The sequence below is a fragment of the Balearica regulorum genome, chromosome 2 (genome assembly GCF_011004875.1).
Source record: "Balearica regulorum gibbericeps isolate bBalReg1 chromosome 2, bBalReg1.pri, whole genome shotgun sequence".
NCBI lineage: Eukaryota > Metazoa > Chordata > Aves > Gruiformes > Gruidae > Balearica > Balearica regulorum.
This window is the reverse complement of record NC_046185.1, coordinates 25,402,968-25,430,703: the sequence shown is the minus strand read 5'-3', so window position 1 is coordinate 25,430,703 and position 27,736 is coordinate 25,402,968. Positions and strand designations below refer to the sequence as shown.

Genomic DNA, 27,736 nt, shown 5'->3' with positions numbered 1-27,736 from the left:
GAGTAAGATTTATACTTTGTACTTCACTTTTTATAACATGTGAATTTCTCTTTATTGCCTCTATATTTATTTTGATTTTTATTAAAGTACTACTTTTAAATGTATTTTTTCTCTTTTGAATTCCTTTATGTTAAGGAACAGTCTAAAAATGGGTTGCAATCATACTGAGCAGAGATAAAGGTAAAATGCAAGTTATTTATAGCTTCTCTGTATCCAAGAAGGAAGTCTGGTTTTCCAAATCAGTGTCTCTATTTGCAGGTGCTCAGTTGCAGCTCAGATTGCTAGGTAATGATGCTGCCAAATCCTTAAATTATGTTTAAAAGGAGTCTGCCTCAGTGTGTTTTAACAGAAGTGTCATTTTACAAATTCTCAGAGATATCTCACCTTAACACAAGCTAGTGATAGTTAGAAATGGTCAAAATCACATTACAATGTAAAACTACAGTTGCTCAGTAGAAATTTAAGCTGGACAAAAGTTTTGGTAGTTGTGTGAGAAGCAGAAAGTGCAAGAAGATAAAAACACTTGTGTGACACTTAATTCTGTGGAGGAAATGCTGTGTTCCTGGTGTGTGTGTTTGGTTTTTTAAAATTTATTTATTTATTTTTAATTTTTACTTATTACTCTTGTCAGCAAGAGCATAACTCTTGGGTTGAGTGTAAACTGTCTCAGGATTGGCAGTGCTCAGGAAAAAAACAACAGTGATTGTGCTCAGGGCAGCTTTGTAGTTCAGAGTTGGGATGTATTTTTCTCATATTTTTAAAATCATTAATCCATACTTTTCACAAAGCACTCACTGAAAAAACTGAGTGCCAGAGAAAAATGAGCTTTATGCATACGGTGGTGAAAGCCATCCACAGTGTGTGCTGAAAATACTTGTTCAGCCACTTCTTGCTACCTAAATGTATGATTCATGTTTAAATGTTTTCCAGTTTCACCAGACTTACCTTCTCTGCTCCTCACATTAAGTGAGGGGTTTTTAATCTAGTAAAGTCAGTTTAATCACTGGTTCTAAGGTAATAATATCGACACTGCTAAAGAGCATAGGTATCTTACTTCTTGTCAGATATATGATACTCAGTTTGGAAGTTTTAGGAGGCCTGTTTGCTAACATTTCTTGGTCATCTGAAGGCTAAGCACCATGTTTCTTTGCTAACACACAGAAATTTGTATATGATGACTTTACTGGGAGCAAGCCATGTGTGAGCTGTCTGGTCTAGAAACGAGATCAAGAGATCCTCGCCTGAGATACGGTGTCTGCTGGGTGAACAGCATATTACTGTTCTGCAAACAACCCCATAAAAATAATTGAAAGTTTTGTTTACACCCTTCTAATTAGCAGTCTCCTTTTCCTCTCTGAAATCTGCTGTTACCATTGTGGTTTTTTTAACATAGAGCACCAACTTTTGGGTATATTACATAGTTTGATGGAGAACTGATCTGTGCTCGTGCCAAATCCAAATTTTTGAGATGTACTCAAAAATAGATTATATGTTTCTTATTGATGTGTCTCCTAATAGGTTTTTTGTTTACTGTCGACAGGACCCTTTACACGTCCCCACCCTGCAATATGGAGAATGGTTTTTGGTAAGTTGTGTTTCTGACTTTCTCAGTGCTTCTTCAGGACTGACCATTTTAACTTTCAGATGAATGGAATTGTCATGAAACAATTGTGCATCAAACTTGCATAAATGTCACTTCCCTCTGACTTCTGAGCAGTTGCTTTTAATCTGTTCTTTATTATGTTTGGGAATGTCATTGTAGTTACTATGTGTCAGGATGCTGTAAATTAAATCACCAGAAAGGGATCCATTCATTCTGATGCTCTGTATTAATCATGTTTTGTGTTTGTGATTCCTAATCTACTTCACCCGCACCCTTCTTACTGCTGTCTCTTCCCACCCGAAAAAGGTTTGAGTTGTTTATACCTAGTGTATGTAGTATCCGACTTCTAACTAAACCCAGTTTAGTAGAGTACTTCTCATTATTGGCAAAATATGCTACTGCTTCATATGTGTATTAAATTGAGTCATTGTATAGTTTAACATTTATTAATATTCATAATGTGTACATTCATATTCTTAACTTATAATTTCAGCAAAAACACCTGTAAATATTAGTTGCGTTCATAGTTTGGAAAATAATTGTATTAACTACAGAACTTAATGACTGAAATCTTGTTCCTTAAACATCTGAATTACATAGCAAAAACATAAGGAGTTCTATTTCAAAATAATGCAGGGTTCACAGAGCATATCCTAGACTTTAAGCACATTTGCAGAGAATTAGACACATTTGATTTAAAAGCTGAACTGTTCCTTTTTACGGGGACTGAATGTTTCTCTCTTCCTGCCACCTTATATAGCTAAAAATAAGTAGCCTCCCAAAGTAGCTGATTACTCATCTGTTGACATTGAGAGGATACTGCTGATTAGATAGTATTAGATAGTACTTGTTAAAGAATCCGTCTCCTTGTGAAGTTTGGGAAACAAAGATACTACTGCTCATTTCATGTTTCTGAAATGTAAATTAAAAGGTCATTCTCAACATTGATACTGTGAGAACTTGGCCCCCTGTACTTTTGGGAGAAGGCTGCATGCAAAATCAAGAGCAACTTTTTTCCCCGTGTAATGCCAGCACACCTTATTTAGCTGTGCTTGAGGTCTCAGACCTGTTCAATAGATGAAAGGCAGGAGGAGCATGTCCTCAACATTTAAGGATGCACCCTCACTTGCAGGCTGTACTACTTGTAGTAGTTTGGCATCTTCTTACCTGATGTGTTTTTAGGAGGCACTGCAGAGGACAGTATATACGCTTTCTGTTCATGTGTGCGTACTTGAATGGAAGTTGTTCTCTAGCAGACACTGGGGATTAATAACACATGAGTTTTGGTTATAGTTTAAAATACCTTCTTAGAATTCCTATAGTTTATTTTGGATGGTAGATCCTAAATTTATTCACATTAATCTTTCTGCCTTCCATGCAATTGCTGCAGGATGCAAGTAAGTTTGAGTGCTAGACTATGGAAATGGTGTTAGTGTTTGTATGTCTCTTCCAAATGAGGTCTTAGATATCTGTGAACTTGTGAATAATGTAAAGATATGCTCCCAACAGCAGCTTCATCTATATGCAGATCTACACTTAGGACTCTTCTTACAAGTTTTTCTTTTTTAAAATAATCCATATTCAGACATTGGAAGGAGAGAGGCGGTAGTCCCAAATGCAGTAGTGTTTCATAATTTATAATGGTGTGAAAACAAATAGTAATTGTCTTTAAAAGCTTGTAACAGCAAATTTTCCTGCTCACAAGTAATTCAAACGTGCATTAGTTTTTAACTACTCTCTATTGCCAGCATAGCTCAGAATTGCCAGGTGGAATTATTAAATTGATCTTTATGTTGAAATCTGCATATAGGCTTAGGAACCTGCATTAGTGAGACCAAGAATACTTAAAGCAAAGGGACAGAGTTAATCCAATCCTGGGGTCCTAATGTATCTCTTACTAAAGAGCTTCCTGATCACAGCCTTGTACTACTCCTGTCTAAACTGATTAGACTGATTTTGTTTTGATTGGGTTCACGCAGTCGAGCATATATCACTTGAAACAGGAGGTGGTATGAAGGGCTGATGCTCAGAGATCTGACTTGAGTCTTTTAAGCTTTTTTGCATGTAGCCGCTGTATGTAGAAAACTGATTTGTGCAAACTAGGCATGTATAGAGCAACAGTTTGAAAGCAGCTTTTTTGACTCTCTGTGTACCAAGGAGTTTTGTGAGTGAACGTGATTTTAAAGCTGAGTCTTTTTGCAGGTCTCAGTGTGCTCTATTTCCTGTTCCTGGTATTCGTGCTCTTCCTTAACTTTGAGCAGGTAAAAGCAGTGATGTACTGGCTGGATCCTAATCTTCGATATGCCACAAGGGAAGCAGATATTATGGTATGTATCCATGACACTTTATTGAACATTTTGGCTACTTTAGCCATGTTTTACATGAGCGGGAAGGGATAAATCTGAATTTCCTGGCATGAGCAGTGGAAATTTGTGCCTATACTTGACAGAGTCAACGAGCCTTTTTTATCAGCTATTTCTTTACGCTGAAATCAATTGGTGTGAGAAACAGTCTTCTCTGTATTTTTTTTCTAATGCAGATATTCAGATGAGTATGCAGTCTGGAGTGTGAGATGTGTTTGCACTGGAGTGGCTTTGGATTCCTTTAAATAATAGATATGAGCCTGGATACTGAAAATAGAGTTAGCAAGGTAGTATCTACATGAGGCCTGCATGATATGTGTCCCCCAGATCAGTTTTTTTGGTGCTGCAATGCTGCATTCAAAGAACTTTGGTCTTGCCTTACTGCCATGAGCTTAGTACATGACTGGCATGCTACTGAGTATGTGGAAATCCAGGTACAGCAACTGCAGGGCTCTGCTGCCTTCCAGCTAAGCACTGGTGGTGTTACCATTGGGAAATGACTTCCATAGACCATGATTTGGAATGGCATGGAAAGCCAGGCTTGTTCTTCTACAGCTTGCAAAGACTTTTCAATACAGAGAAGGTTCCCCTTCAGGTGGGGACACTAGCACGGGGAGTTGAAGTGTAGTAAAAGGAGACCTGGGAGAAGTATGTGAGGTATGTTGGGAGGCAGGCCGGAAGAGGGTGTGAGCAGTTGAGCACCGAGCAGAAGAGGGTTACTGCATGGAAAGGCAAGACTTGCTGGTCTAGTCCCCTTCACTGTTGCATCAAATTACTGCCCACCACCTGACCAGCATGCCTTCCTTGCCGTTGGGTTTGCGCACCTGCGCAGTGTGGGCACCATAGTAGGTGCTGTTATCAGACTCATGCCTCAAAACTAAGGAAGTACGCTAATTATCTTAGCCAAATAGCAATTTCCTGCATATGTGAACTACTGCACAGCACTAATCGGCAGTGGCTGCAAACTCCTGCCCTGTAGCTCTCACAAGGGAATGGAAATCTTTACAGTGCAGTAAGCTTATGTTAGCTGATGGATAGTGAGGGCTGCATACAGCCTCCTTACTTGGAAAACTCTAGATGCTTCAGGCCTTGCACCTCAGCTGATCAAGCAGTATGTGCTGTGCAGCCCCAGCACCCAGAGCTGGGCTGTGGATTTCTGTTCCACAGGAGACATGCGGTGGTGGCGAGGCGCGGGCAGCCTGCTGTTGAGGTGGTGGGAGGACACATTGCTAAGTGGAGCATGAGAGTTAGTGATGTTGCTGAGCAACAAAAGGGAGCTGACATGAGGAGTCTGTTGGTAAGTCAGATTCACCTGGCACTCCTGTCATTTAAGTCAGAAATAAATAGATTCAAGTCAGCAGAGGACTAGTATTACTACTGGCACAGAACTGCAGTACGGCAGGTTTCGTGACTGTAGCACTCAGCAGAAACTTAGTCTGTACTACTTTGCAGTCTTGATACTGTCACTTAAAGTTGGAGTAAATTTTTGAAGTGCAACTATAATGAAGACTGCAGCTTGGTGTCTTGTGCAGGGCTGGCAAAGTTGCTTGAGTATAAAAGAAAGTTCAACACATTTCACTGTATGACTGGCAGAGCTGCAGCTGGAAAGGTGAGATAAGAGGGGAAGATGGCCTAGTAAAAATAAAAACCAAAACAGTAAGAGACCTGAAAAAAGTTTACTTTTGGACTAACCTCATTGTGCTCACTCATGATAGAATTTCAGATATCATGGCGTAGCTAGGGAGTTGCACATTCCATTGCGTATTTAGTACTTCTCATGCTTTTGTTAGGAAATGAAACACAATGGCTATAAGACTTTGTGGGTGTGTAGATCAAGGTGCGAAAGTGAAGATTCAACTCCGAGTTTTGAGATTTGAACCTGGATGTTTTTCTGCATATATGTATGAGGAGAAGGAAGCAGAAATATGGAAGGAAGCTCTAGTGTGTGTGGATTTGTCCACCATTCTGCCAAGGTGTTCCCAGTTGTACTGGGAATACAGCAAATGAGCCAGTTTCAGATCTCTTTGGGTATGTGCACTGATGGTGCAGCTTTGCCATCCTTAGGACAGGTGGTGCATCTTTCTCTGACTGACCAGCAGCCCTGGCCTGTGTGAGAAGCAGTACCACGCTTTCACTTCAGGGAGCGCCAGCAGTAAGGGCTACTTAGATTTTCATAGTGGGACTTAGCTGCCTCCTGATAGGGAGAATGAGAGATAGGAGAAGTATTTGTGTGAAATTGTGCATTCTTTTCTTTATGGAGACCAGGATTTAAATCTTTCTTTGCCATCCCCTTTTCAACTTGATCATGGTTCATTTGTGCAGGATTAGCAATAGCTCTGGCCTGAAGGAGAATCCTTTCTTAATTCAGCAGCACTGAGCACTGCTGTGTTGTCACCTGCAGGTGGCAATGTGTATTTTAGGAGGGATTTTTTTAAAAATGTGCATACTCAGTGAGGAGACAGAACCCCACAGATGCAGTCTCGTGACAGCACACAGATTTGTCTTTTTTTTTAATTGGGCAATGATTTCTAGCACTTGCTGTACAACATTATGAACACATTTCCTTTGTTATTGATGACTAGAATATTAATTAATATTCTTAAGGATTCTGCCACTCATCTGTGACAGAACAGTTGCAAGTTCCCTTTGATATTTTTGTTTTCCCTTCAGCCCTGTGACTGAACTTTCTCAATATGAATGTTTTATGGGAAATTGCTTTGATGAGGAAAATAAGACACTCAAATGAACATTGATAAGATACTCAAATGAACTTTGAAATGAGTAACATAACATCACAAACTGGTGAGGATTAGCCAGTGATGAGCCACATCTGAACACCAGACAGCATGAAAATTGGGAAAGGTGGTTATTTCAAATCAAGACCCCAAAGAAAAGCAAATAACTATTTTCTGGAGTATGGTTTGCTGGTTTTATTATTATTGATTTTATTGCTCCTGCTGTTCCTCTGTCACATAAGAAATACACACTCCTTCAAGAACCAAGGTCTGTTCTATTTCTCTTTAAATTACAGCTGTACTTTGATGACACTGAGTCTTAATACTGAAAGTTTGCCTTCAGAGTTTAGAAGGATAAAAAGTGGAATAATGGATATTTTAATATCCTTGTAATTTCACGCTTGTTACATTGGATAGAAAGAAGTTTCTTCATTCTAGTGTTTCTGAAGTTGCCTGTTCATTGAGGGTTTTTGTTGGGTTTATTTCTTTTCATTAACAGGAGTATGCTGTGAACTGTCATGTTATCACCTGGGAGAGAATCCTCAGCCACTTTGATATATTTGCTTTTGGGCATTTCTGGGGCTGGGCTATGAAGGCTTTGCTGATCCGCAGCTACGGGCTGTGCTGGACTATTAGCATCACCTGGGAACTCACTGAGGTAGGCCACACATTTATCTTAATTAAGCAAATGTATGAGACTTGAATTGTTCTTGGGGGGAAGTATGAATGTTATTAGAAGGATGACTCACTAGTTCTCAGTATAGATTTACATGTTAAGCCTTATAAACCAGATGCTGAGCAATTGGTGCAGTTGCATTAGTGGATAACAGCAAACTAGGGTTTAGGTAAGTGACTTACTACTACTTGAATAGGAGGGGAGTCTAGGCCAGCCTACTGATGCCATCCATGTTTTTCTGCTGTTATGGCAGTCCACACTCGTGCTACTTCAGATGTTGACTAATATTCCCTGTACAGAGCAATTCTTCTTTTTCACCTTGCAGTATCTGTAATCTATTGTTATGATTCCCGTACCCCAAATACAACAGTATTAGGCATTGTGTATAGTCATGCATACTGTACAGTGAAATGGAGTTGAGGGATCCCTGAGGAAGGTGTGAGGACCCATGAGGAGACGTCCATATGGAATGGCAAGACACCATTCGGTGTGTTTTCTGTCGTGAGGCCTGAGTGCATAGCCCTTCTTTTGTTAAATTGTACCCCACAAGCCTAGTTTGTTCACATTCGCTGACGTAAAAATGTGATTGTTACTAGACCTGGATCGAAGCTAGTTCACATGCAGTGCAGTCCCCTGCACCATGGTTTGGAGGACCACTGACTTATTTTTGTTATCGAGCTTTACCGCAGTTCTCCCAAGCACGTGCTTATGTCATTTGACCGTTGGCACTTTTAAATCCTGTTCTGGAAGAATAAACACAGATGCTTGATACTCGACTTGATTCAGTCAGTTGACTGTTGCTTGAACTGCTGGTCCTTATTGTTAGATCTGGTTTAAGAATTCAAGCTGATTAATTGCTACTTTAAATATTTATTCATTTGCATGTAACCTAGCGCTTGATTAGTAGAATATATATCACCTAAAATCCAAAGATATATTTCTATAAAAATGAGTTTAATTTCATTATATTTTTTGATTGGACAATTCGGAGAGGAAAAAAAATTCCAATGTTTATCAGTTTCTGGGACAGCGTAGTCTAACCTGTCACACTTAAAATACTAAGTGTAGATGTAAGCACCTGAATTTAGTCTTTTAAATCATAGTTTTATGTAGAGCTTGCTTTCTTGAGAATGCTTGGTTCATCTGACAAGGCATTTATAATTCTGAAACATAGATGAGGATTTAGTTGTCTAAAATTAAACTTCTGGGTTTGAAAATACTAGTGCCATGAGTTCCTTTTCAAAACCTGATTTTGTTCTGTGGCATCGAAGGATACGCTGTTTTCTAAGGTATTTTGACACTGCTTAAGGTTGGGATTTCACAAGTATCCATCCACAAAAAACCAACTTTGCTCATTACTGTACTCATTTTTTCCCTCTGGAAAAGAATAAATTTGGATTTGTTTCACATGCACTCTTATCGTTCAGTTGATCATCATCTTCAATTTGATACTGCATGAGGTGTCTAGTGTTCCCTGATGTTGAAAGGCAGATTATTGGAACAGACAATATGTTGGGTAAGGCTCATCATATAGAGAGGTTATCACCACTTAAATGGACTTTTAATGAATTAGTTAATTCAGGAAAGTCATTAGAAACCTACAGAAGTTATCAGGGCAGTTACACAGGGATTTAGCTGTGCATCTCCTATTAGCTTTAATGGATTTCAGCTGGCTCCCTGTTCTGAAATGGGACACTTGGCTTGTGCTTCTTACACTTGGATTAAAGCTGGGATGCGGGCAGACCTTGGTCTCTAGTTCTGAGAAAACAGCTGGCACCTTAGAGGTGGCCTGGCTAACACCTGTGCTCTGTTTTTTGCTGCCTTACTGGCTCCTTTGACTGGATTATTGCAGATTGAGATTCATAACCTAGTGTGCCTTTCAGGTTAAATTAATTAAAAACATGAAAGAGGAAATGTAGCAGGATAACGAGCAACACTGTATAGCTTGGGTCCTGAAGAGAAATTCAAATTTTCTTTTCTACAAGTTGAAATTCTCATAGCCTTGTCAGAGAAAACCAAGTTGCTTTGATATACTTTTGCAAGAGTTTTCAATGGAACTGTCATTGTCAATATCAGTCACTGTAATTTATTATAAATGGATCAGTATTCATTCTTGCTGTATACAGAAAAACTTCTTGTTCCTTTTCCCACATCTGTTTTTTTGGATGTTATTTATACATCTGTTAACAAAAGATACTTTATTACAAAATCATGCAAATAATCTTCCACAGACACAGTATATGTACATTAACTAACAAAAACTGTACTGTTTTTGTGGAAGTAAGAATATTCTTTAGTTTGCAATGTGTTTTGTTAAGCATGTCCTTGAATATTCCAAAGGGAATGCTTAACACATGGCTGTCTTGATTTCCAGTCCACAGCCAACTTTTTCAGTTTATTTTTTGGGTTGCTGTGATTTTTCTTGTAGAAATAAGAACACAATTATTTTCTCTTAAAGGAGAATGAGAGGCGCTGAATCCATTTCTAGCTCTCAGTAAATTATGTTTATACTTGCTGTAACTCTGGCTAGTTGTCCTCCTTCACTCTGCCAAAAATGTTAAGTCACCAAATGTATCTGTAAATACATTTAATTGCCTTACTGATGCCTCATAGTGATCTTCAGTTGAGTATTCAGAAAGGAGCAGATTGCTTCAGAGGTAACTGATTTGTGCACTTTCCAGGGGAAATCTTTAAGGGACTGCATATGTTTTGATATATCCAGATGGTGTCAGCTTTTCAGCCTGATGTTGGTTTGTTTCTGGCCTGTTTTCCAATTCTCTTTTTTGTAAAAGTACGTTCATCCTTAATGCCTACAAGTAGGAAGGGAGAGTGGAATATCCTTTTAGCTTCTTGAGCCATTCTGGGTCAAGTATAGCAGCAAAGTTTGTAGTGTCTGAAATATTGGTGAACTCCTTAAATATTTTTACAGTCATTAAATTTCCTAAAAGTAGCAAATGAAAGAAAGAGTTTTGAAATAGAACAAGTCTTAAGTCCTGAACTCCCAACACTCTTCAGTACTGACAGTTCTTAGAAGTGCATCCATTCTGCTTACTGCATCTTGTTGCTGGTTTAGAAAACATACTTCTTAGAACTATTTAGCAAAAACAAAACAAAGATTCTCTTCAATTTATTTTCTTTAAAGCACAAAACATCATCTTTTCTCCACGAAATGCAGTAGTTTTGCTTGTTTCATGCATTTCTGTGAATATTCTGTGTATCATTTTTGAGAGGCCAAGAGCTGCGTGATATCTTTATATACAGCATAGCCCCAACCAGGAATCATGAGAAGGAAACCTCTGATGTCTTGTGTGGTTCTGTCCAAGGTCTCCTGCAATTACTAGAAGGATGCCCATCAAATTTCAGTGGTTGTGGCTCATGTCCTTGAAATATGACATGTACTGAAAAGCTGAATTTTGAATGTGTACTTAAAAAGTTAATTTATATGAATTCTGTGCTGTTGCTCACCCAGAATCTTTTTGCTGTATTCTGTAGCTCTTCTTCATGCACCTTCTGCCTAATTTTGCTGAATGCTGGTGGGATCAAGTCATTTTGGACATCCTGCTTTGTAACGGGGGTGGCATCTGGTTGGGCATGGTAGTTTGTCGTTTCTTGGAGATGAGGACCTATCACTGGGCAAGCTTCAAGTAGGTCTAAATTAAAGATTGATAAACATTGTTTGATGTTCTAATATTAAATTCATTTCCTTGGGAAACAGACTTTCTTCTTTGCATATGTAAAATGCATGTGGTATAGAAATAGCATGCAATCTGCATGTGCTAACAATGCTATAAATTTATTTTAAATGTTAAAAATCTATCTCATAGTAATGCTACTGTACAGCATATATTTGTAAATAGGACTATGTATATGTAATTTTCCTTTGCAATCTAAGTTGCGAGCATTGATGCCAAATGAAAATAGAAAGTAGTAAAGCTATTTGCATTTTTCAGCTTATTTTCGACAAGTTAAACTTTGAAGAAGGCAGTGAACAAAACAAATTGTAATTGTTTTCTCATTATACAGTGTTTTTGAACGGGATTTGGGCTCACCTTGATGAGGCATTAGTGTGGCAATCTGTCAGTGCTAGTTGTAATTGCAGAAGAGGAACCAGACTGATTGTACCTGTGCTGTTAATTGCCTTACCCTGTTGCTGAGCCTCTAAAATACATGGAGTAGTTGCAAAATAAAGTAGCATTTGTTGTGTAAAAGGGCAACAGCTTATGTCCTAGTAAGTGTCCGATCCTAGCTGTCCAGGTATGCTTTCTTCCATAGTTTTTTGCCCCTCTCCTGCCTTCTTCCCTGCCAGTTGGTGGCAAGCATGGTTATCTGCACGTTACCAATGGTATGGATGAAACAGGATCAAATACAATGAATTGCCAAAGGATTTGGCTTCCAAATTTATACCCTGCATGAAGTTCTGTACTGCTTTCTTTTCTTACTCACAAATTTGTTAATTGCTCTGAGAACCATCCAGCCTTTAGTCTCAATTCAATTTTCTTGCATTTCAGTTCAGGAAAAATAATGAGCATTATAGAGTTCATGGTCCCTCTCTTTATAGAGTTCACTGAAAGTTAAAACAGCAGAGTATCTATGGCAGGACTAGTCTTTACTGTCTTTGTGGAATATTTTTTCCTCATATTCTTTTAAATGGATGGGTACATTTTTTTTGACCCTTAGTATGAAGAGCTGCTGCATAGAATAAGCAGCTTTGGCTTGTGCCCTTTTGTTTTCTTTTTCTTTTTTTGTTGAATAAGCACACATCTTAAAGATTAGAAGGTTCCCCCTAACCTAAGATCCCACTAGCCTAAAAGAACACAAGTATTAAATATAAAATCTGAATTTTTTTTTTTTTTTTTTTTTTGTCCAGAAGGGCCAGGGAAGCAATAGGGTAAAAATTGACTTCTAGCCCTTCAGAAAAGGAAACTCTGAGTTTTTCTTAGATTCCCTGTCCTTTGGATGCTGTTGCTCATCTGAATTGATGTTATGAAAAGCAAGAACCAGTAACGCATCTGTCAGATTCACATCCCCTTTCACAAGGGAATTTAAAAGCCTTCTAGCCTTTAATGGCGCTATCACATCTCTCCAGAAGATTCACATGCATCTAATAGCAGAACAGCAGGGGTTGTGTGTGCTGCAAGTGCCGTATTTTCAAACCTGTGGAGCCAGCCCCTCATACAATTAGTGAATAATTAATCTGACAGATTCTTGAAGGATTGGTGATAGTGAGCTCTGGAACATGGAGTCTTTGGGATAAGAGGAGTGGCAGCATAGACTAGGAAGAAATATCCTCTAGATTTTCCAAGGGGGTTGCAGAATTGCAATCCTTGTTTCTCTCCTTCATGGAAAGAATGGTAGATATGTTTTGTAGTTAGTTACTGACTGAGGATAGAGGAGGGTGGGCTTTCATAACAGAATGGACCCTGACTGAAATGTTTAATAGATTATGTTTCTTAATTCACCCTTTCCTGGTACACGGTTGTGTCTGTGAAGACCTTTGCTCATCAGCATAAAAGTGTGACTGTTCTGAAGCATCAGTGACATGGCTATTGCTTGAGTTTTTTCCCCCTTGTATATTCCTTGTATTTACTCCAGCCATTCTCTTTTTCTAGAGACATTCACACGACCACAGGGAAAATCAAAAGAGCTGTATTACAGTTCACCCCAGCCAGCTGGACCTATGTCCGCTGGTTTGACCCTAAGTCTTCATTTCAAAGAGTGGCTGGAATCTACCTTTTCATGATCATTTGGCAGGTAAGAAATAAATTCTGTGAAATCAAAGCTGCCATCAGCTCAGTTACTTATTGGCTGTGTTTAGCTAGAAGATATTCTAATGCAATGTATGTCTGTCATTGAAATACACAGTTAAATGAATTCATAATACAGGATTGGTCAGGGCATTGTTCATGGGAGTTACATAATAGTTCAGGAGTGTAATTACAGAATCTGTGGAAAAACCCAAATGTTACAGATTGCTGTACTGGCTATCAGATTGCTCTTTGCAATTGATACAGTTTTAAAAACTGCTAGACAGTGAGGGTTTGGGGGTTTTGTTGGTTTGGTTTTGCTGTGGGGTTTGTAGTTTTTGTTTGTTTTTTTCTTTCCCATTGACTGTTGGATGGATCACTGATACTCAGAATTCTGGCCTAGATCCAGCAAGACTCCATAATATCTCTCAACTGCTTTGATACTTAATCTTGCAAATGCTAGCAGACTTCACCAAAACCTCTATTTTTTAATGTTTTTAATTTGCTGAATTTGACATAAACATAAACATTATTTTTTTTATATGATCTATTCTACTCTACCAAATTTGCCTCAGTCAGTCATACTTGATTTAAGATATGAAAATTATCGGAAGACCTCTGCAGTGTGAATTAGTGTCTGATCCCTTAATGGGTTTCTAGAAAGAGAGCAAATGCTTTCATAGAGGTGTTTAGGGGAGAATTCTTTGCTTCACTAGTATATTCCTTGCCCTAGAGTGGGAATCTTAGACTCTACATCCTCAATCTAACCAGTAGGGCTATACTAGAGCATGAATAGTTTTTCTTCTGTGTTTTAGTTCCCATATTAATCTTTGCACACTTTCTGTAGTAACTCATTACAAGTCACGTAAGTTGAAGACTTTTAACTAACTTTTTTTTTTTTTTTAAGCTGACTGAGTTGAACACATTCTTTTTGAAACATATCTTTGTGTTCCAAGCAAGTCACCCTTTAAGCTGGGGGAGAATTCTCTTCATAGGAATCATTACAGCACCCACTGTAAGGTAATTTTGTTGCCATGTTTTTTTCTTAAGTTTAAAGTAGCTTGACTTCTAGGCACCCAAGAACTGCATTTAGTTTGTGTATAAGTACAGCACATTTCAAGAAATTTATGCTTTTGCCACCATGGAAAGCAAAACAATCATAACTTTCAATAAAATTTATTTTCTGCCAAGTAAACTAATAAGGTAAAATGTATGTAAACATCTGTGTTTCCACAGGGATGCAGAACCAGTCTGTTCCATCTTCTGTTTGTATAGTATCTGCCTGTGTTTGAGTTAACAGCATACATTAACCTTGAGGACTGCGTGTGAAAGTATCCAAGTTGATGAGTCAGGTGCTCACAAAAGTGTAGATGAGGAAAAACAGACCTGGTGGATTTTCTGAGCTTCTTATTCTGTTTGTCTGCAGGAAATATTAGCATGTTAAAAGATGGAACATTACCATATTCTGAGTAACAGAACAGTATATATGCGGTGTTAACCGTTGTGTAGAAACAACCTGCTTTTAGTCATGCACACTGCTTCACATTGTTAGCAGAGTCCCCTTAATTTTTTTTTTCCTGTAACATAGCTGGAGTTAGACAGAAAGCACACAGTTTTGAAGTTGGAGGCAGGGAACTTCCCATTCATGAGTAAAGTGATGTAATCTTGGACAGTTAAATGGAAGTCATGCATTGGTTTATTCCTAAAATGCAGCTGTTAGTGTCTGAAGTTATGTGCAGTGATTTCACACTGTTGATTAAATCACCTTAAACATCCTACAAGCTCCTGTACAAGTGAGCTTTTAAGTATTTTTATGGCACTTGCCAACCTGTAGAAGTCTTTATTCTTAAACAAACCTTGTACTTTTGGATTAATAACACTTGTCTACCCCATCTGTCAGTGCAAATCAGAGGTAGAGAATGAGAAAAGGAACTTTGGTCCCACTTCTTTGGAATTCCCCTCTCTAAACTCCTGAAATTTAGGAGCATAAATAACAGAGCAGAGTGGACTCCAGGCTGTTTTCAAAATAGTGAGAAATTCTACTCTGTGCTTGAGAGGAAAACATGTCAATGGTTAGAGCACTCATCCAGGATGTGGAATAACCAGATCCAGTTTCTTTCAAGATTGAAACCTACATCTCTCAAGAAAATGCAGTTGTTAATACATTAAATACGAACTGTTGACAAAGTCGTCTATTCTCTAATTCTTTTTGAAACTGTTGTGCTTTGTCTAAAAGAGTTGGGGATTCAGTGGAGAGACAGGAGACAAATATGTTGCTTTGTGAGTCTACTAGTTTGGGTACTTTCCTGGTCCTTGCTCTCAGGATTGTTTTCTGTGTTGTTTCAAGCTATTCGATCCATGTGATAATCTGTCCTCCTAGAATTGAAGCCATCTGGTAGACATCCAGCATGATTGCATGTGTTTCAACCATCAGCACTTCATTTTCAGTATAGATACACTGGTAACATAAACTCATTTTTTTAATGTAAATATTCTGAGGACTTTCAGCTTCACTGAAGAATTCCTTTGTTTCCCTTCTCAGGCAATACTATGCATACCTTACAGATACGCAGTGCAAGAGGGTGGGAACTCAGTGCTGGGTGTTCGGGTAAGTGTTGTTGCTGCATTCTTGAAACACTTCGACAAGTGTTAAGTATGAGTCCGGCGCAGAAACAGTCTTTGCATGAAGCCAGTCCTTGTTTTGTGTTGTTTTTAGTATAAAGAAAAGTATGGAGAGATTTTCTTCTTTTTGCAAGTTCAGAGGAAAGGAAAATTCTGGATTTGGAGGTATAACATGGGAAGTGATGGAATGAGTAAGGAGAACAACAGAAGGAAGAACTAGAAACTGCTGGATAAAGCTAGGCTCCTTCAAAGTAGCATTGGCCTTGCTGCCCATAATCTCAGTCAGACAAGAAGGATAAAGCTTTTGCCTCTACTGCTTGCCTGTCATCAGAGTAATGTTTACCTGGCCTTCAAGGTGGGCATTGCTGCTGTTGGCGAAATAACAACAGAAGACTGTGAAACAAACTACAATTATCAACTATTTCTATTCTGTTTTCAAAGAAGGAAAAGAATAATGCTGTGAATGTTGTTTACCTTAGCTACACTCTCTTTCAGTGTGTCTCTTGGGGGACACCTTTAAATGAAGAGTTGCACGGCTGCTTCTGGTGAGAACTTCCTTCTCTAGATGGCTTAGACTGAAATGTACTGTTCTGGAAACCAGAAGGATATGCTATTGTGGCATGGTAAAAGTTTCTTGTAAATAAGCAGCATGGTAGTGTCCCTTTTGATTTATGACTTGGAAGCTTACAAATGGGAAAGCATAAAAGATCTGAAATCATGTCTTAAAGAAAAAAAAATTATATATTTTAAGAAACTATTCAAGAAGCTAACTTCTGATGGCAATGATTTTAAATTAAAAGAGCTATTTCATTCTCTGTGTCAGGATTAGTATATGTCTTATTTCCAGGATTGTCTGAACCAGTTTTGTGTTCAATAGAAAAATCTATTACTGTTTCAAATTGGAATAAGATTTCAATGAGCCATAAAATACTTAGATCTAATTTAGAGACAGTGCTCTAGCAAACTTATCTCACTTTACTGTTAGTCTCAGAGATGTTAGAGTTTTAGGAACAGTGCTGGCCTGAAAGGCATGTTTTCAGGTGAGCTGCACCAGCGTAAAGAATACCCCTTTGAGATGAGAGCAGAGTGTGCTGCCATGTAAATGAAGGGATTTCTACTCTTCTTTTAAATGTACCCTGGAGAACATGACACATGTCTCCTTGGGTTTGACTGGGCTTAAATATTCAACTCCTTCACTAACTTACACCTTCCTGAATGGATCTGTTACTGTCTACGAGTCCTGACTGTAGCATCCAATGGACACACAAAAGGTAGTAGCTCTGTTTTTGTTTAGTTTCACTGGTTCTGAGTAGGAGTTGACAATATTTTCTGTAAGCCTAAACCTCCTGACTTAGGATCCCAGTCCTCAAAACATGCATTATGATTCCTAAAGAAAGGCTGTAACATACACAGTCCTTAAGGGCATTGGATTTTTTAATGATCATGGCAGAGTAACCTGTCTTCCTGGGTTTGGTATGGATGGTGCTTTAGTACTGAAGATAACTAATTAATCACATAGTTAATATAACTACTTAATTTAAAATTAGGATCAAATAATCTTGCTCTGTTTGTGCATAAACATCTTAGTAGTTACAGATCAACTGTGTGGATATTTTGGAGATGAGCATTTGAATACAGACATGTTAGTAAAATCTGTATTTAAGTGATTTGGGAATTGAGATGTTTATATAAAAAAGGAAAATTTCTGAACGATAGATGGTAATTTTAGAGTCTAAAAGAAGACATATTTTAAACAATTTTATAATTTTGGGGGAAGAATATTCAAGTTCTGCATTATCAAGAAAGATGAACTTCTCTCTTTCATCTAAAAGAGAATGTAAACACAGTCTTTTGCAAGCTGAAGGGAAATAGGGTATTGAATGTTTGCCTTTTGGCTCTGAAAAATTGTTAAGGATTACAGCAACTATCAACCTTGGTTCAAAGCTCTCATTGAACACATTAGTGTAATACATGTCAATAAATAGATGCTCAAATATCTCTTTATGATGGCATAATAAGAACTGAAATAAAATATTCATCTACAGTCTGATCTAATCGTGGAATATGTGCATGGAGTAAGTATTTGTATTCACCTTGATACTGCTTGCTTCTGTAATCTGCTAGAATAAACAGAGCAACACTAGGAGTTCCTGTTTGTTGGGAAAGCAACGCTCTTCCAGTAATTTAACTATGCAGAATATAATTTCTGAAATAATTAAAAGCAAATATATAGAATATTCATATCTGTGGTGATCAAGAAACACTTCTGAAAGCACAGATTGAATTTGTAACAGCATAACCATGGGAACAATTAAAACCAGTGCTTTGCATTAACATCAAACTGTGCTCTCTGCAACTTGACGTACACTGTAGCATCACTCTCAACAGGTAGACAGTAAGTGATATAAGGCATGAACAAGGTCAGGGCAACAGGTTTCCTGGAAATTGCACCATTTTAATTAAGATGAAACCTTTCAAAAAGGAGTATCTGTTAGGATGTTACAAGACCATTTTGATTGAATGAAAACTTACAGTGTCTTTTAGTTCCGTTGAGTATTCTTACCACGCTTCAGTAAGATATTTGTTAGCATTCTTCTATCTTTTGATTTACCACTACTTTAATAGCTGTCCTCTTGTACAATGTGCTTAACCCAAGTATTCTTGACAAGAATAATGGAAATATCGTATAAATGCAGTACAAGCAGCTGTATCATTTTTTGAGTCCTTGTTGAAAATAGCCTATTGTTTTGTTTATACCTTCAAATATATCATACCCTCATATGTTTGTTTCCTGATGGTGGTCTTTCTGTTCCCACTGCTGTAGTTCAGTTTAACTATTTTTTTTTAGTCTGCAACGGGATCAGTAAGAATAATATAAAACCAAGAAAGAAAAATAGTTGGTGACCCAACAGAGTGACACTGCTTTCAAGTTTTTACCAATATGCACCTCATTAATTTGCAGTATTGGTCAATTAGGCATTACTTCCACAATTCTAAGTTTTAGCCCCACTCATCATCCTGCAAGTCACATCAGATGCTACAGAGAAAGCTGTAATTTATTATTTGCACCAGGACCATCTCTGCAATGCCAATGGTTAAGTTATGTGTGCATCTTTCCCCCTTCTTTCATGGAGGGAGCTGGCTGTCAGCCAAGCAGTAGAGCTGGTTTTGGCAGCTCCCTGGTTGTGGAGAGTGCTGGTTGGGAACATCCTGCAGCATCAAGCTTGGGAGACTGGAACACTTGACCAGATGTTAAGTGTGCCTGCACATGTTTGAGGAGGAGTGTCCATGGGTGTGCTCATGTACAGCCTCAAAGTCACTATTGAACAAGTTAATACTTAAACTTTTATAAATTTAATAGTTTTTAAAATCTTTGTGATTTGCTTGAGCTTGAGAAGAGTCAATTTTCTACACTCTTGCTGCACCAGTCACATTTCTACACTTGTATTTGTAAGAAAAAATGTTGTTTTGTGTCCAGGACATACACAAACTAGATATATTTCCATGGCAAATGATGGAAGCTTTGGATTCATAACCCCTTGCTCCCCACCAAGTGGTGAACAAGCCTTCATAGCTTTGAGCCTGAAAAGATGTAAACATCTGGTAACAGGGAGAGAGCTGGAGATACTTGTTTTGATTCTTATAATGCCGGAGAGGAAAGTAAATACTGCAATTCTTCCTCTCACATTTCTTCCCAAATCCTCCGATACTGTAGCATGGACCTGGGTTTACACATAAACCAGAACAAATGTGTGGATTCTCAAAGAATTTGAAACACTGTTTCATGTTAACTTTGTCATTAAAATCCGTCTGAAGCAATCAAAGTAGCCTATTAAGAATTGTAGTAAATCTACATCTAGTAGAGAAATACCCAAAGCACAGTTCTAGTTCACCCAACAGGGAGGTTATTGGTTTTTTAGCATGGAAAAGAACTGTATCTGATGAGGGCTGAAGCACAGTGGTAGATATAAAGAGGAATTCTCTGTAGTTGGCACACGCTCCTGTTTGTTCCCTGGACAAGCGGAGGTTTGCGGAATTGTGAACTGCCAGTCGATCACTTTTTGTATACTGTTTATGCTGAAGAAAAGTATAGAAAGAAAAATGAATTTCCCAAAGAACTGCAGTTAATAGTGGTGTTGAGGAGGTGTGTGCTCACCAGAGAGTAGTCCTTGTTTACAACTGCTGATCTGGGGTCTGGGTTGTGAGTGTGTGAGTTAAATCCTTAGTGTTTGTAACCACTTTCCCGTCCCCTTTCATTTACCCACAGGGTTATTGCTTTCCTTGAAGCCATAGTGTGCATAAAGTTTGGACAGGATCTTTTTTCCAAAACGCAAATACTGTATGTTGTGTTCTGGCTTCTCTGTGTGGTAAGTGAGATTTCTCACATGAAACATAAAGCATGGCAAAAATATTGAAAGCATCTAAATAGCTTCCTCTCTGGAACATTGGCAGCAGGGGATCATTGTGGGGGAATGCTGGTAAAGAGCTTTGTGCATGTCCTAGGAAAAGCAAATGCTAGTTCATTTAGAGCACACTTTGAAAGGACTAGAATAACTTTTTTCTTATTTCTTGACATAGCAGAATATAGCCACTGTACCAGTGCTTAACAATGAAACAAACACTAGTTATAGGGTGCTTTATGAGAGAAAACATCAGTTCAATTGAAGCTAACTTTGGTGCTTGCTAAAGTGCCCGCTGGAAAGGAACAGGAGTTAATGAATAGTTTTAATAAGTAATGCATGTTGTTTCACACTGAAGTCTTGCAACTACATAAACAACCCTGCTTTATCAGGCAAATCATTCTCACTCAGCCTGCAACTTTCTGTACTTAAGTGTGATTACTGCAAATGCAGCATGAAATGCCCATTTTATAACAGTAAATGGATGTTTGTCTTGCCAGACTTGTAACTCTGATGCCAAACACATTTTAAATGGTCAGTGAAAAATAAGGCATTTATAATGGGCTGACAGATAAATACTTCTCCCTTCTAGTTGGGAACACAGTTTGAACAGGTGATAGGGAGTCAGAATTTATTGTTCTCTTATTTAGCATGACGATTTTATTCATAAAACTTCAGAGGAGAAAAGTATTGAACTGCTCCCTGGATCAGAGCACAACAAAACCAAACATGTAACCCAGCCTGAAGTATGGGGCAGGGAGAAGAGAATTTGTTTTTCTGGTTCCTGATAATATACCTACAAAGGCAGTTGGTAGGCACTTGTATGACAACTGTACAGTGTGACAACAAAAACTGCTCTGATGGAGTATCCTGCATGTATGTGGGTGATCGGTATGTGTTTTCATGCTCCCATTGAGAATTGTTCTGCATACTCCATGGTGACAGAATGTGTACCTTGAAGTTGAAGCATGAGTCTTACTCATCTTGACAAAAGATGCAGAAACAGAGCATGAAAGTCTCTGAATGCAGAATCTCAGGGGACTTTGAGATCTTGAAACAGCAAGGAATTTGAAAAAGGTTTACAGATTATTATTTTTTCTTTTTCTTCTTCTTCCTTGTTTAGGCCTTTACAACTTTCCTGTGTTTATATGGTATGGTTTGGTACGCAGAATACTATGGCCACCGAGAAAAGGTATTTTATTAGGAAGCCTGTTTTTGTTTTATACCAGAGTTAAAAGTGCAAAGCTCCTAGACATTAGAATTCTTTACCCGAGCTAGTATAAATGGGGATGAGGGGGGATGGTCCAGAGACTAACTGAAGTCAATAGAAAGAACTCTGAATTCAGCAGGCCTTGGACAGATCCCAAATTACACTGTGGTTTCTAAAGAATGCGGTCTTCTTAGTTACTCAAAATGAGACTGTAATTTTAGCAAAGCATTCAGGGATGAATGGTTAGCTAATGTTCCCATTGTACAGGTGGAATGCTAGGGGAATATTAAGAATACTTGGTTACACAACAGATCACATGGCAAGTGGTGAGTTCTTATTGTATCATCTATGTTGTACCTTCTAACTAGGAAGGGAAAGGAAAAGTCTTAAGTACTGGCAGAATGTTTTATGAGGACTTCTGCCACAGTTTAGATTTACAAGTCTAATTGCAAACAGAAGTGATGATGACAAGAACCACCAGCATCCCAATGACATGTGTCCTTCTTGTTTTTGCAGACCTTATCAGAAAGTGAAGACAGCCCATACAGTCCAGATGCTTCCTGGCTTCATTCTAAATTCAGTAGAGGTATTGGCGTTTTTGCACCTATGTTCTCAAAGTGGTATCATTAAGACTCAGCAGTAGGAAATGAGGCTTGAGAAACTTGCATTTGAGACAACTGGACTTGTTTAAACATCCCTGCAGGAGCTATACAGATGAATCATCTGCAAAGCTATTTCACTTTACTTCCTTTTCTCTTCTCTTCTAACTCTTGGACATGTATTTATTTTTTAATGAAGCAACTGAATTTTTCTGCCATTATTCCAGGCCATTCTTGCAGGTTTAGAGCATTATACATTTCATAACCGTTGTGGACAGGTTTTCTCTCTGAACATTGCATGTTTGATTTGAAACCTATGAATGTGAATTGTGTTTTTATTCCTGCCTGTTAAGAAACAGTCAAGAATGTGCCCTGGAGCTTGTGTTCTTACTGACACTTGCCTAGTTGATGCAGTGCTGCTGGTCATAAACAGGTCTCTCTGTTCTAAGCAAAGGCAGCCTTATCTGACTTCTTTTCCCTACACTAGAGGTCAGTTAATTTACCTGCTTCTTCCATTAACTCTTTCATGTGGTCTTGCTTCTGGAACAAATACCAAGATTCACACCTGGAAGTTATATCTGTGAGAGTTTATGCTCCAGATGTTTGTATCATTAAAAATATTTCTTACTTGGTATGTGCTTGAAAAGCACCTGTGGCAGAGCTTCTTTATATTTCATAGATTATTTTTCTGGATGCCTGTCCTGGTTTCAGCTGAGAGGATTGATTTTCTTTATAGTAGCTAGTGTGGGGATATGTTTTGGATTTGTGCTGGAGACAGCATTGATAATACAGAGATGTTTTTGTTCTATGGAGTTATTGTTGAGCAGTGTTTACACGGGGCCAAGGCCTGTTCTGCTTCTTGCACTGCCCTGCCAGCGGGATGGCTGGGGGTGCACAAGAAGTTGGGAGGAGACACAGACAGGACAGGTGACCCAAACTGACCAAAGGGATATTCCATACTATATGACGTCATGCCCAGCTTATAAGGAGCTTGGGGGAAGGGGGGGGCGGCAGCATTCGGAGCGATGGCTTTTGTCTTCCCAAGTAACCATTACGTGTGACAGAGCCCTGCTTTCCTGGCGATGGCTGAACACCTGCCTGCCCACGGGAAGTGGTGAATGAATTCCTTGCTTTGCTTGGCTTGTGCGCGCAGCTTTTGCTTTACCTATTCAACTGTTTTTATCTCAACCCACGAGTTTTCTCACTTTAACTTTTCCAATTCTCTCCCTCATCCCGATGCGGGGGGAGTGAACGAGCAGCTGCGTGGTGCTCAGCTGCCGGCTGGGGTAAAACCACGACAATGCCAATATTAATTTATTCTCAGTTTAGTAAATTTATGGATTTTATATTTTGGAGAAAAATTGCTTGCACTCAAAATGTTTTTCCCATTTATACATGCTGGAGAAATCTAGCCAAGCAAATCTTTCTCTAACTTTCTGTTACTTCATTAATTATAAACTTCATCCTCTTTCATGTTTTGCTCTTGAATTCTTGTTTCAGTTCCCATTGTCTTCCTCTGCTTTCTCAGTGTCAAACATGGTCTGTCATAAGAAAGACTGAAAACAAGAAATGTGCTTTTACAAGGATCTGTGACCTCGCTTCCATAGTTCTTAATTTCTTATAGTAGTACATACCAGTAATAAAAATGTGGAAGTTTAATTATTGATGTCATTTAAAAAGGACGATGTTTCACCACTATATTCTGCTATAGCAAACTTCTGAATTTTTGGAGGAGGAAGAATTTTACAGAAGTCTTAAGAACTCCACTTTTTAAAAAAAAGCAAATAGGCCACTAGATGGAGTACGAGTATTGACCAGTTTGTATTAGCCTGAAATAATCCATACTGTAAACATTGTAGCTCTAGAAAGCCTTACTGTCTTTTAGACAAGAGCTTGACAATGTCAAATACATATATAAAATAAAAAAATATTTGTTTCTCAGCAGGTGCTGACAGTAGTCCACCAAAACATTCAGTCAATAGTGAAAGCCATTCATCTAGGAGGAGGAATCGACACTCCAAATCGAAAGTAACGAATGGAATCGGCAAGAAATAAGAGTGGTCTCTGCAGATATCCTACAGTGTGACCAGAGGTGACAAAGAAAATCAGACCTGGCTCTGAATTTCCAAATGGAAGATTGATTTTTAAATTTAAAAGTTAAAAAAGGAGGTGTTGAATGAAAGGATGATCAAGATGGAGCCACCAGTGTAGTGCAAATCCATTGCCTGCTGACACTTGTCATTCACTGATTTAAATCTAGGTTCTTCAGCATGTGGCACCAAAAGCTAATGAAGAGTATGCTGGAAAGAAAAAAATTGTCCTAGCAGGTACACCCTGGTTTGTGTTCAGGTGCTGGAAGTGCATTTTTAATATCTTAGTTGAGGACTTAAACACAAAAGTTAGTAAACTGATAATCAGTTGGCATGCTGGTTGAATTTTTTTGTTTTGGTTTGGTTTACTGTGTTTTTGTTGTTTTCTGAAAGTATGCAATCCTTTGACTAAAAGCAACTCTGCCCTTCTTAGTCTCACAACTAAACTTTTCTATACAACAGTTAGTAAATATTTAATTTAACTCGTATCCAGCTGTTTGCTTTTATGTAAAGGCTCTTTAGACCTGGTGACAGGGTTTTACCAGCAAAGAAATGGGTCCAGGTTTCTTGTAAAGGGTGTGAAATTGACCTTTAAACATGGTTTTCTTGTTCTGCATTCTCCTGCTTGATTGATTGTTACCCATTCAATTTCTTGTAAGTTTTTAAAATACTTCTATAAAAACCTGTTGCAAAGTAGAGGGCTGTGCCTTCTGCCCTTGGAAACAGATGTCATGTTGTTTAGTTGGTTTTTTGCCTTTACTGCAGTGTGTTTTGCATCTTCAAGTGCAAACATGTAATTTTTTCAGCTGTGTCACGTGCACAATGTTTCTTCCCGTTCCCCTCTAATTTGCCTCTGCCTCAGCTGGAACCAGAAATCCCGGTGCCTTCAGACTGATATTAGAAACTGCTTTGAAGGCTCTGATGCCCTATGAAGCCTGGTGATAAGGCAGTTTTTTGCTGAAGTTGAGTTGCTTACTACTTCCAGAAACATAATTATTTGTGAAGACTTGCTGTAGTCTTTGGTGTCTGAGAGGTAGCATGATATTACTGTGATATACCCCGTTGCTTTGGTATTTCCTGTCATGCAGTCAGATACACAACAGCAAAGTCACTCTTTCTTGGAGGTTTGGTGGTTTTTTTGTGTGTTGTTAGGGGTTTTTTGTATTAATTCTGACATCTAGCAAAGTGGATCATTCTCCAGCAGTGAACATAATGATTAAGTCAAGAGGTAAACAATCAAGAGCAATCAGTTCCTGTATTAAGTTATCAAAATGTTTTTATGCCAATTAGATTTTGGGATTCGTGAGGTTCAGAGAGGTAGGTAGCTCAAGCAAGTATAAATAATACCCGTTAGTCACTTAGTCTTCAGAAGAAAACGGGATTTCCTTTTTCTATGGATAACGTTACTGTGATTTGCCACAGACTAAGTACTAAAAAAAATGCAGCAGAGACTTTATACAAGTGTATGATACTGTAAATAGAAAAAAAGTATCCTGTGTAAGCCATTAATTCCTATGTGCCACAGATTATCAGTGTTTTCAATGCACTTAAGTGTTGCTGCTGAACTCCTCAGAGGGCCTTCATTTCCCACCTCTCTTTTCAATCAAACATAAGACCTACAACTTGGGAAGTAACATAGTAGAAGCTGCTATATCATCATTGCTACAGTGACATTAAATGTTACATGAGAAAAAATGTTAAGACGACTTTCAGGCTTTCCTACAACTACTTGGTTTTCATTCATACTATAGCAATTTCATGTATTGTCTCCTTATTCGTAACGTACTACATGTTGATGAATGTATTTGTAGATTTCTTTGGATACTCGGACTTGTTACTTTTTTATTTTCTTGGTTAATAACTCAGTCTGTGTAAGACTGAAGAATGGCATTGTAAATTTTCTATCGATTCAATACCAAAGCAAGAGGTTGGAAGTCTAATGGCTTAGATATTTTAAATACTGTGATTTTCAAAGGTAAGGGCCTGTTTTGTACTTGCAAGGTGTATACACACCAACTATGTATACAAAGCTTACATGTGTAAGCGGATGCTGAAGTACAATATCTACTTGCCTGTGGGGACAAGCACACATTTTGTAAATGCAGACCTGGTGCTCACACTGCTGAATTGCACCCTAAAAATATTGGAAAGGCAATGTTGGAAGCTGACTTCTGTATGCTATTACAGCAGCCTAGCCTGGGCCTTGAAGAAATGTTGTTTGACAACACCTTTAAAAATATTTCCTATGAAGTCTTTTTACTTCATTTTTTGTGTTTGTTTGGGTTGTTTTGGTTTTGATTTTTTTTTTTTTTTTTTTTTTTTTTACTGCTTTAAAAGAGGGATGACTAGGGAGAGGGGAAACTTAAGAGAACTATTCAAGTGCTGGTTGGAAAATGGCACTTTGTGTCCTCTGTCAGCAGTTCTGGCTGGAATTCACATGCGTTCTCACAAGTCCTCTGCTGATTTGACAACTGTATTTTCAGCCCCATCGTCTTTGGGCGTGAGCTTTGCACTGTCAGGCATTGGAAGGTGCTTTTGATCACTGCTGTAAAATTAGTGATCCCAATTTTATCATTTACTGCGCTATTGCTGAATTCTGTGTGTGTGTAACACCTACAGTGACAAATCACTGAGCTGTTTAGCAACAAGCATCCATGTATGAATCCTGCTGCTTGAAGAGTATTTTGTAACAGTCATGGATGCGCTGTCCTGTCTTTAACTACTTGTTCTGTCACAGCCTCTCATTCTACTTTCCTGCTTCTGATGTTCTTTCCTTTCTCTGTCCTCTAGTGGTCTCCCCTGCTGCTATGGAGAGACCTGAATTGGCCCTCCAGAGGCTGTCCATCAATGGTGCCAGTCATTGAAGGGAGGCTAATTTGGGGCAGCATGGTGTTAGCAGAGGGTAGTGGCAAGAACTTTTAGTAGTGGATTAAATAAAATTGGAAAGTTTTAAAATGCAGGTTTTCAGTGAACCAGAGCTAGCCTTGAGTACCGGATTCCAGTATTGAAGTTGCTGCATAGATATACGCTGCATTGAATTAAATATTTGGAGTGTGATTTCAACCAGTGCTTTTGTTACTCTTCTGTGAAGATCATCACTTGATGTTCCAGCTGTTAAAACTTTAATATTTTTTACTTTGTTACCACAAGAGGACACAGATGTTACCATGTATTTAATAGTTTTTGAATAGACTTGCTCTGTATTGATTGCAAATAATTGTATTTTGCAATAACTCAGTAAATCAACCCATGTCACCAGTATGTGTGTTTGTCTGTACCTGCAAGGCATAGGAAATGATTACATACTGCCCTCAGAAGCTATTTTATTCTGTGTAATTGCATGCTGATAAACACAGTCGTTCCTGAGTAGCCTACAGTACACACTAAGATTTGCTGTAATTTATTATTTTGGAGCAACAGATCTGATAATATTCTGAAGTTTCTCTAGTATACAGGATAAGTCTTGTCTTTAATTATTGTTTGGATTTGTTTTACTATTGGATGGAAGAGCTGAGTGTGGTGGGTTGACCCTGTCTGGAGGCCAGCTGCCCACCAAAGCCAGTCTGTCACTATCCACCCTCAGCTGGATGGGGGAGAGAAAATGTAACATGGGTTGAGATAAGGACAGGGAGGGATGACTCACCAGTTACCATCATGGGCAAAACAGACTCAACTTGGGAAAAATAATTTAATT

General features: G+C 38.4%; 1 protein-coding gene across 2 annotated transcripts in view; it reads left to right on the top strand.

Moving 5' to 3' along the window:
• Positions 1-27,303, top strand: part of PTDSS1 (phosphatidylserine synthase 1) — a 33,026-nt gene extending 5,723 nt beyond the window's left edge. Inside the window, exons 3-13 of one of the 2 annotated variants that reach the window (XM_075743659.1) lie at positions 1,541-1,585; positions 3,806-3,930; positions 7,201-7,359; positions 10,870-11,021; positions 12,987-13,128; positions 14,029-14,141; positions 15,664-15,729; positions 20,011-20,110; positions 21,267-21,335; positions 21,870-21,939; positions 23,898-27,303. In XM_075743659.1, the coding sequence (XP_075599774.1) occupies positions 1,541-1,585; positions 3,806-3,930; positions 7,201-7,359; positions 10,870-11,021; positions 12,987-13,128; positions 14,029-14,141; positions 15,664-15,729; positions 20,011-20,110; positions 21,267-21,335; positions 21,870-21,939; positions 23,898-24,007 (1,151 nt within the window). In that variant the 3' untranslated portion in view covers positions 24,008-27,303. Of the gene's footprint in view, positions 1-1,540; positions 1,586-3,805; positions 3,931-7,200; positions 7,360-10,869; positions 11,022-12,986; positions 13,129-14,028; positions 14,142-15,663; positions 15,730-20,010; positions 20,111-21,266; positions 21,336-21,869; positions 21,940-23,894 lie in introns of both variants that reach the window. The other variant, XM_075743658.1, reaches the window with a different exon arrangement.
• Positions 27,304-27,736: the final 433 nt, after the last annotated feature.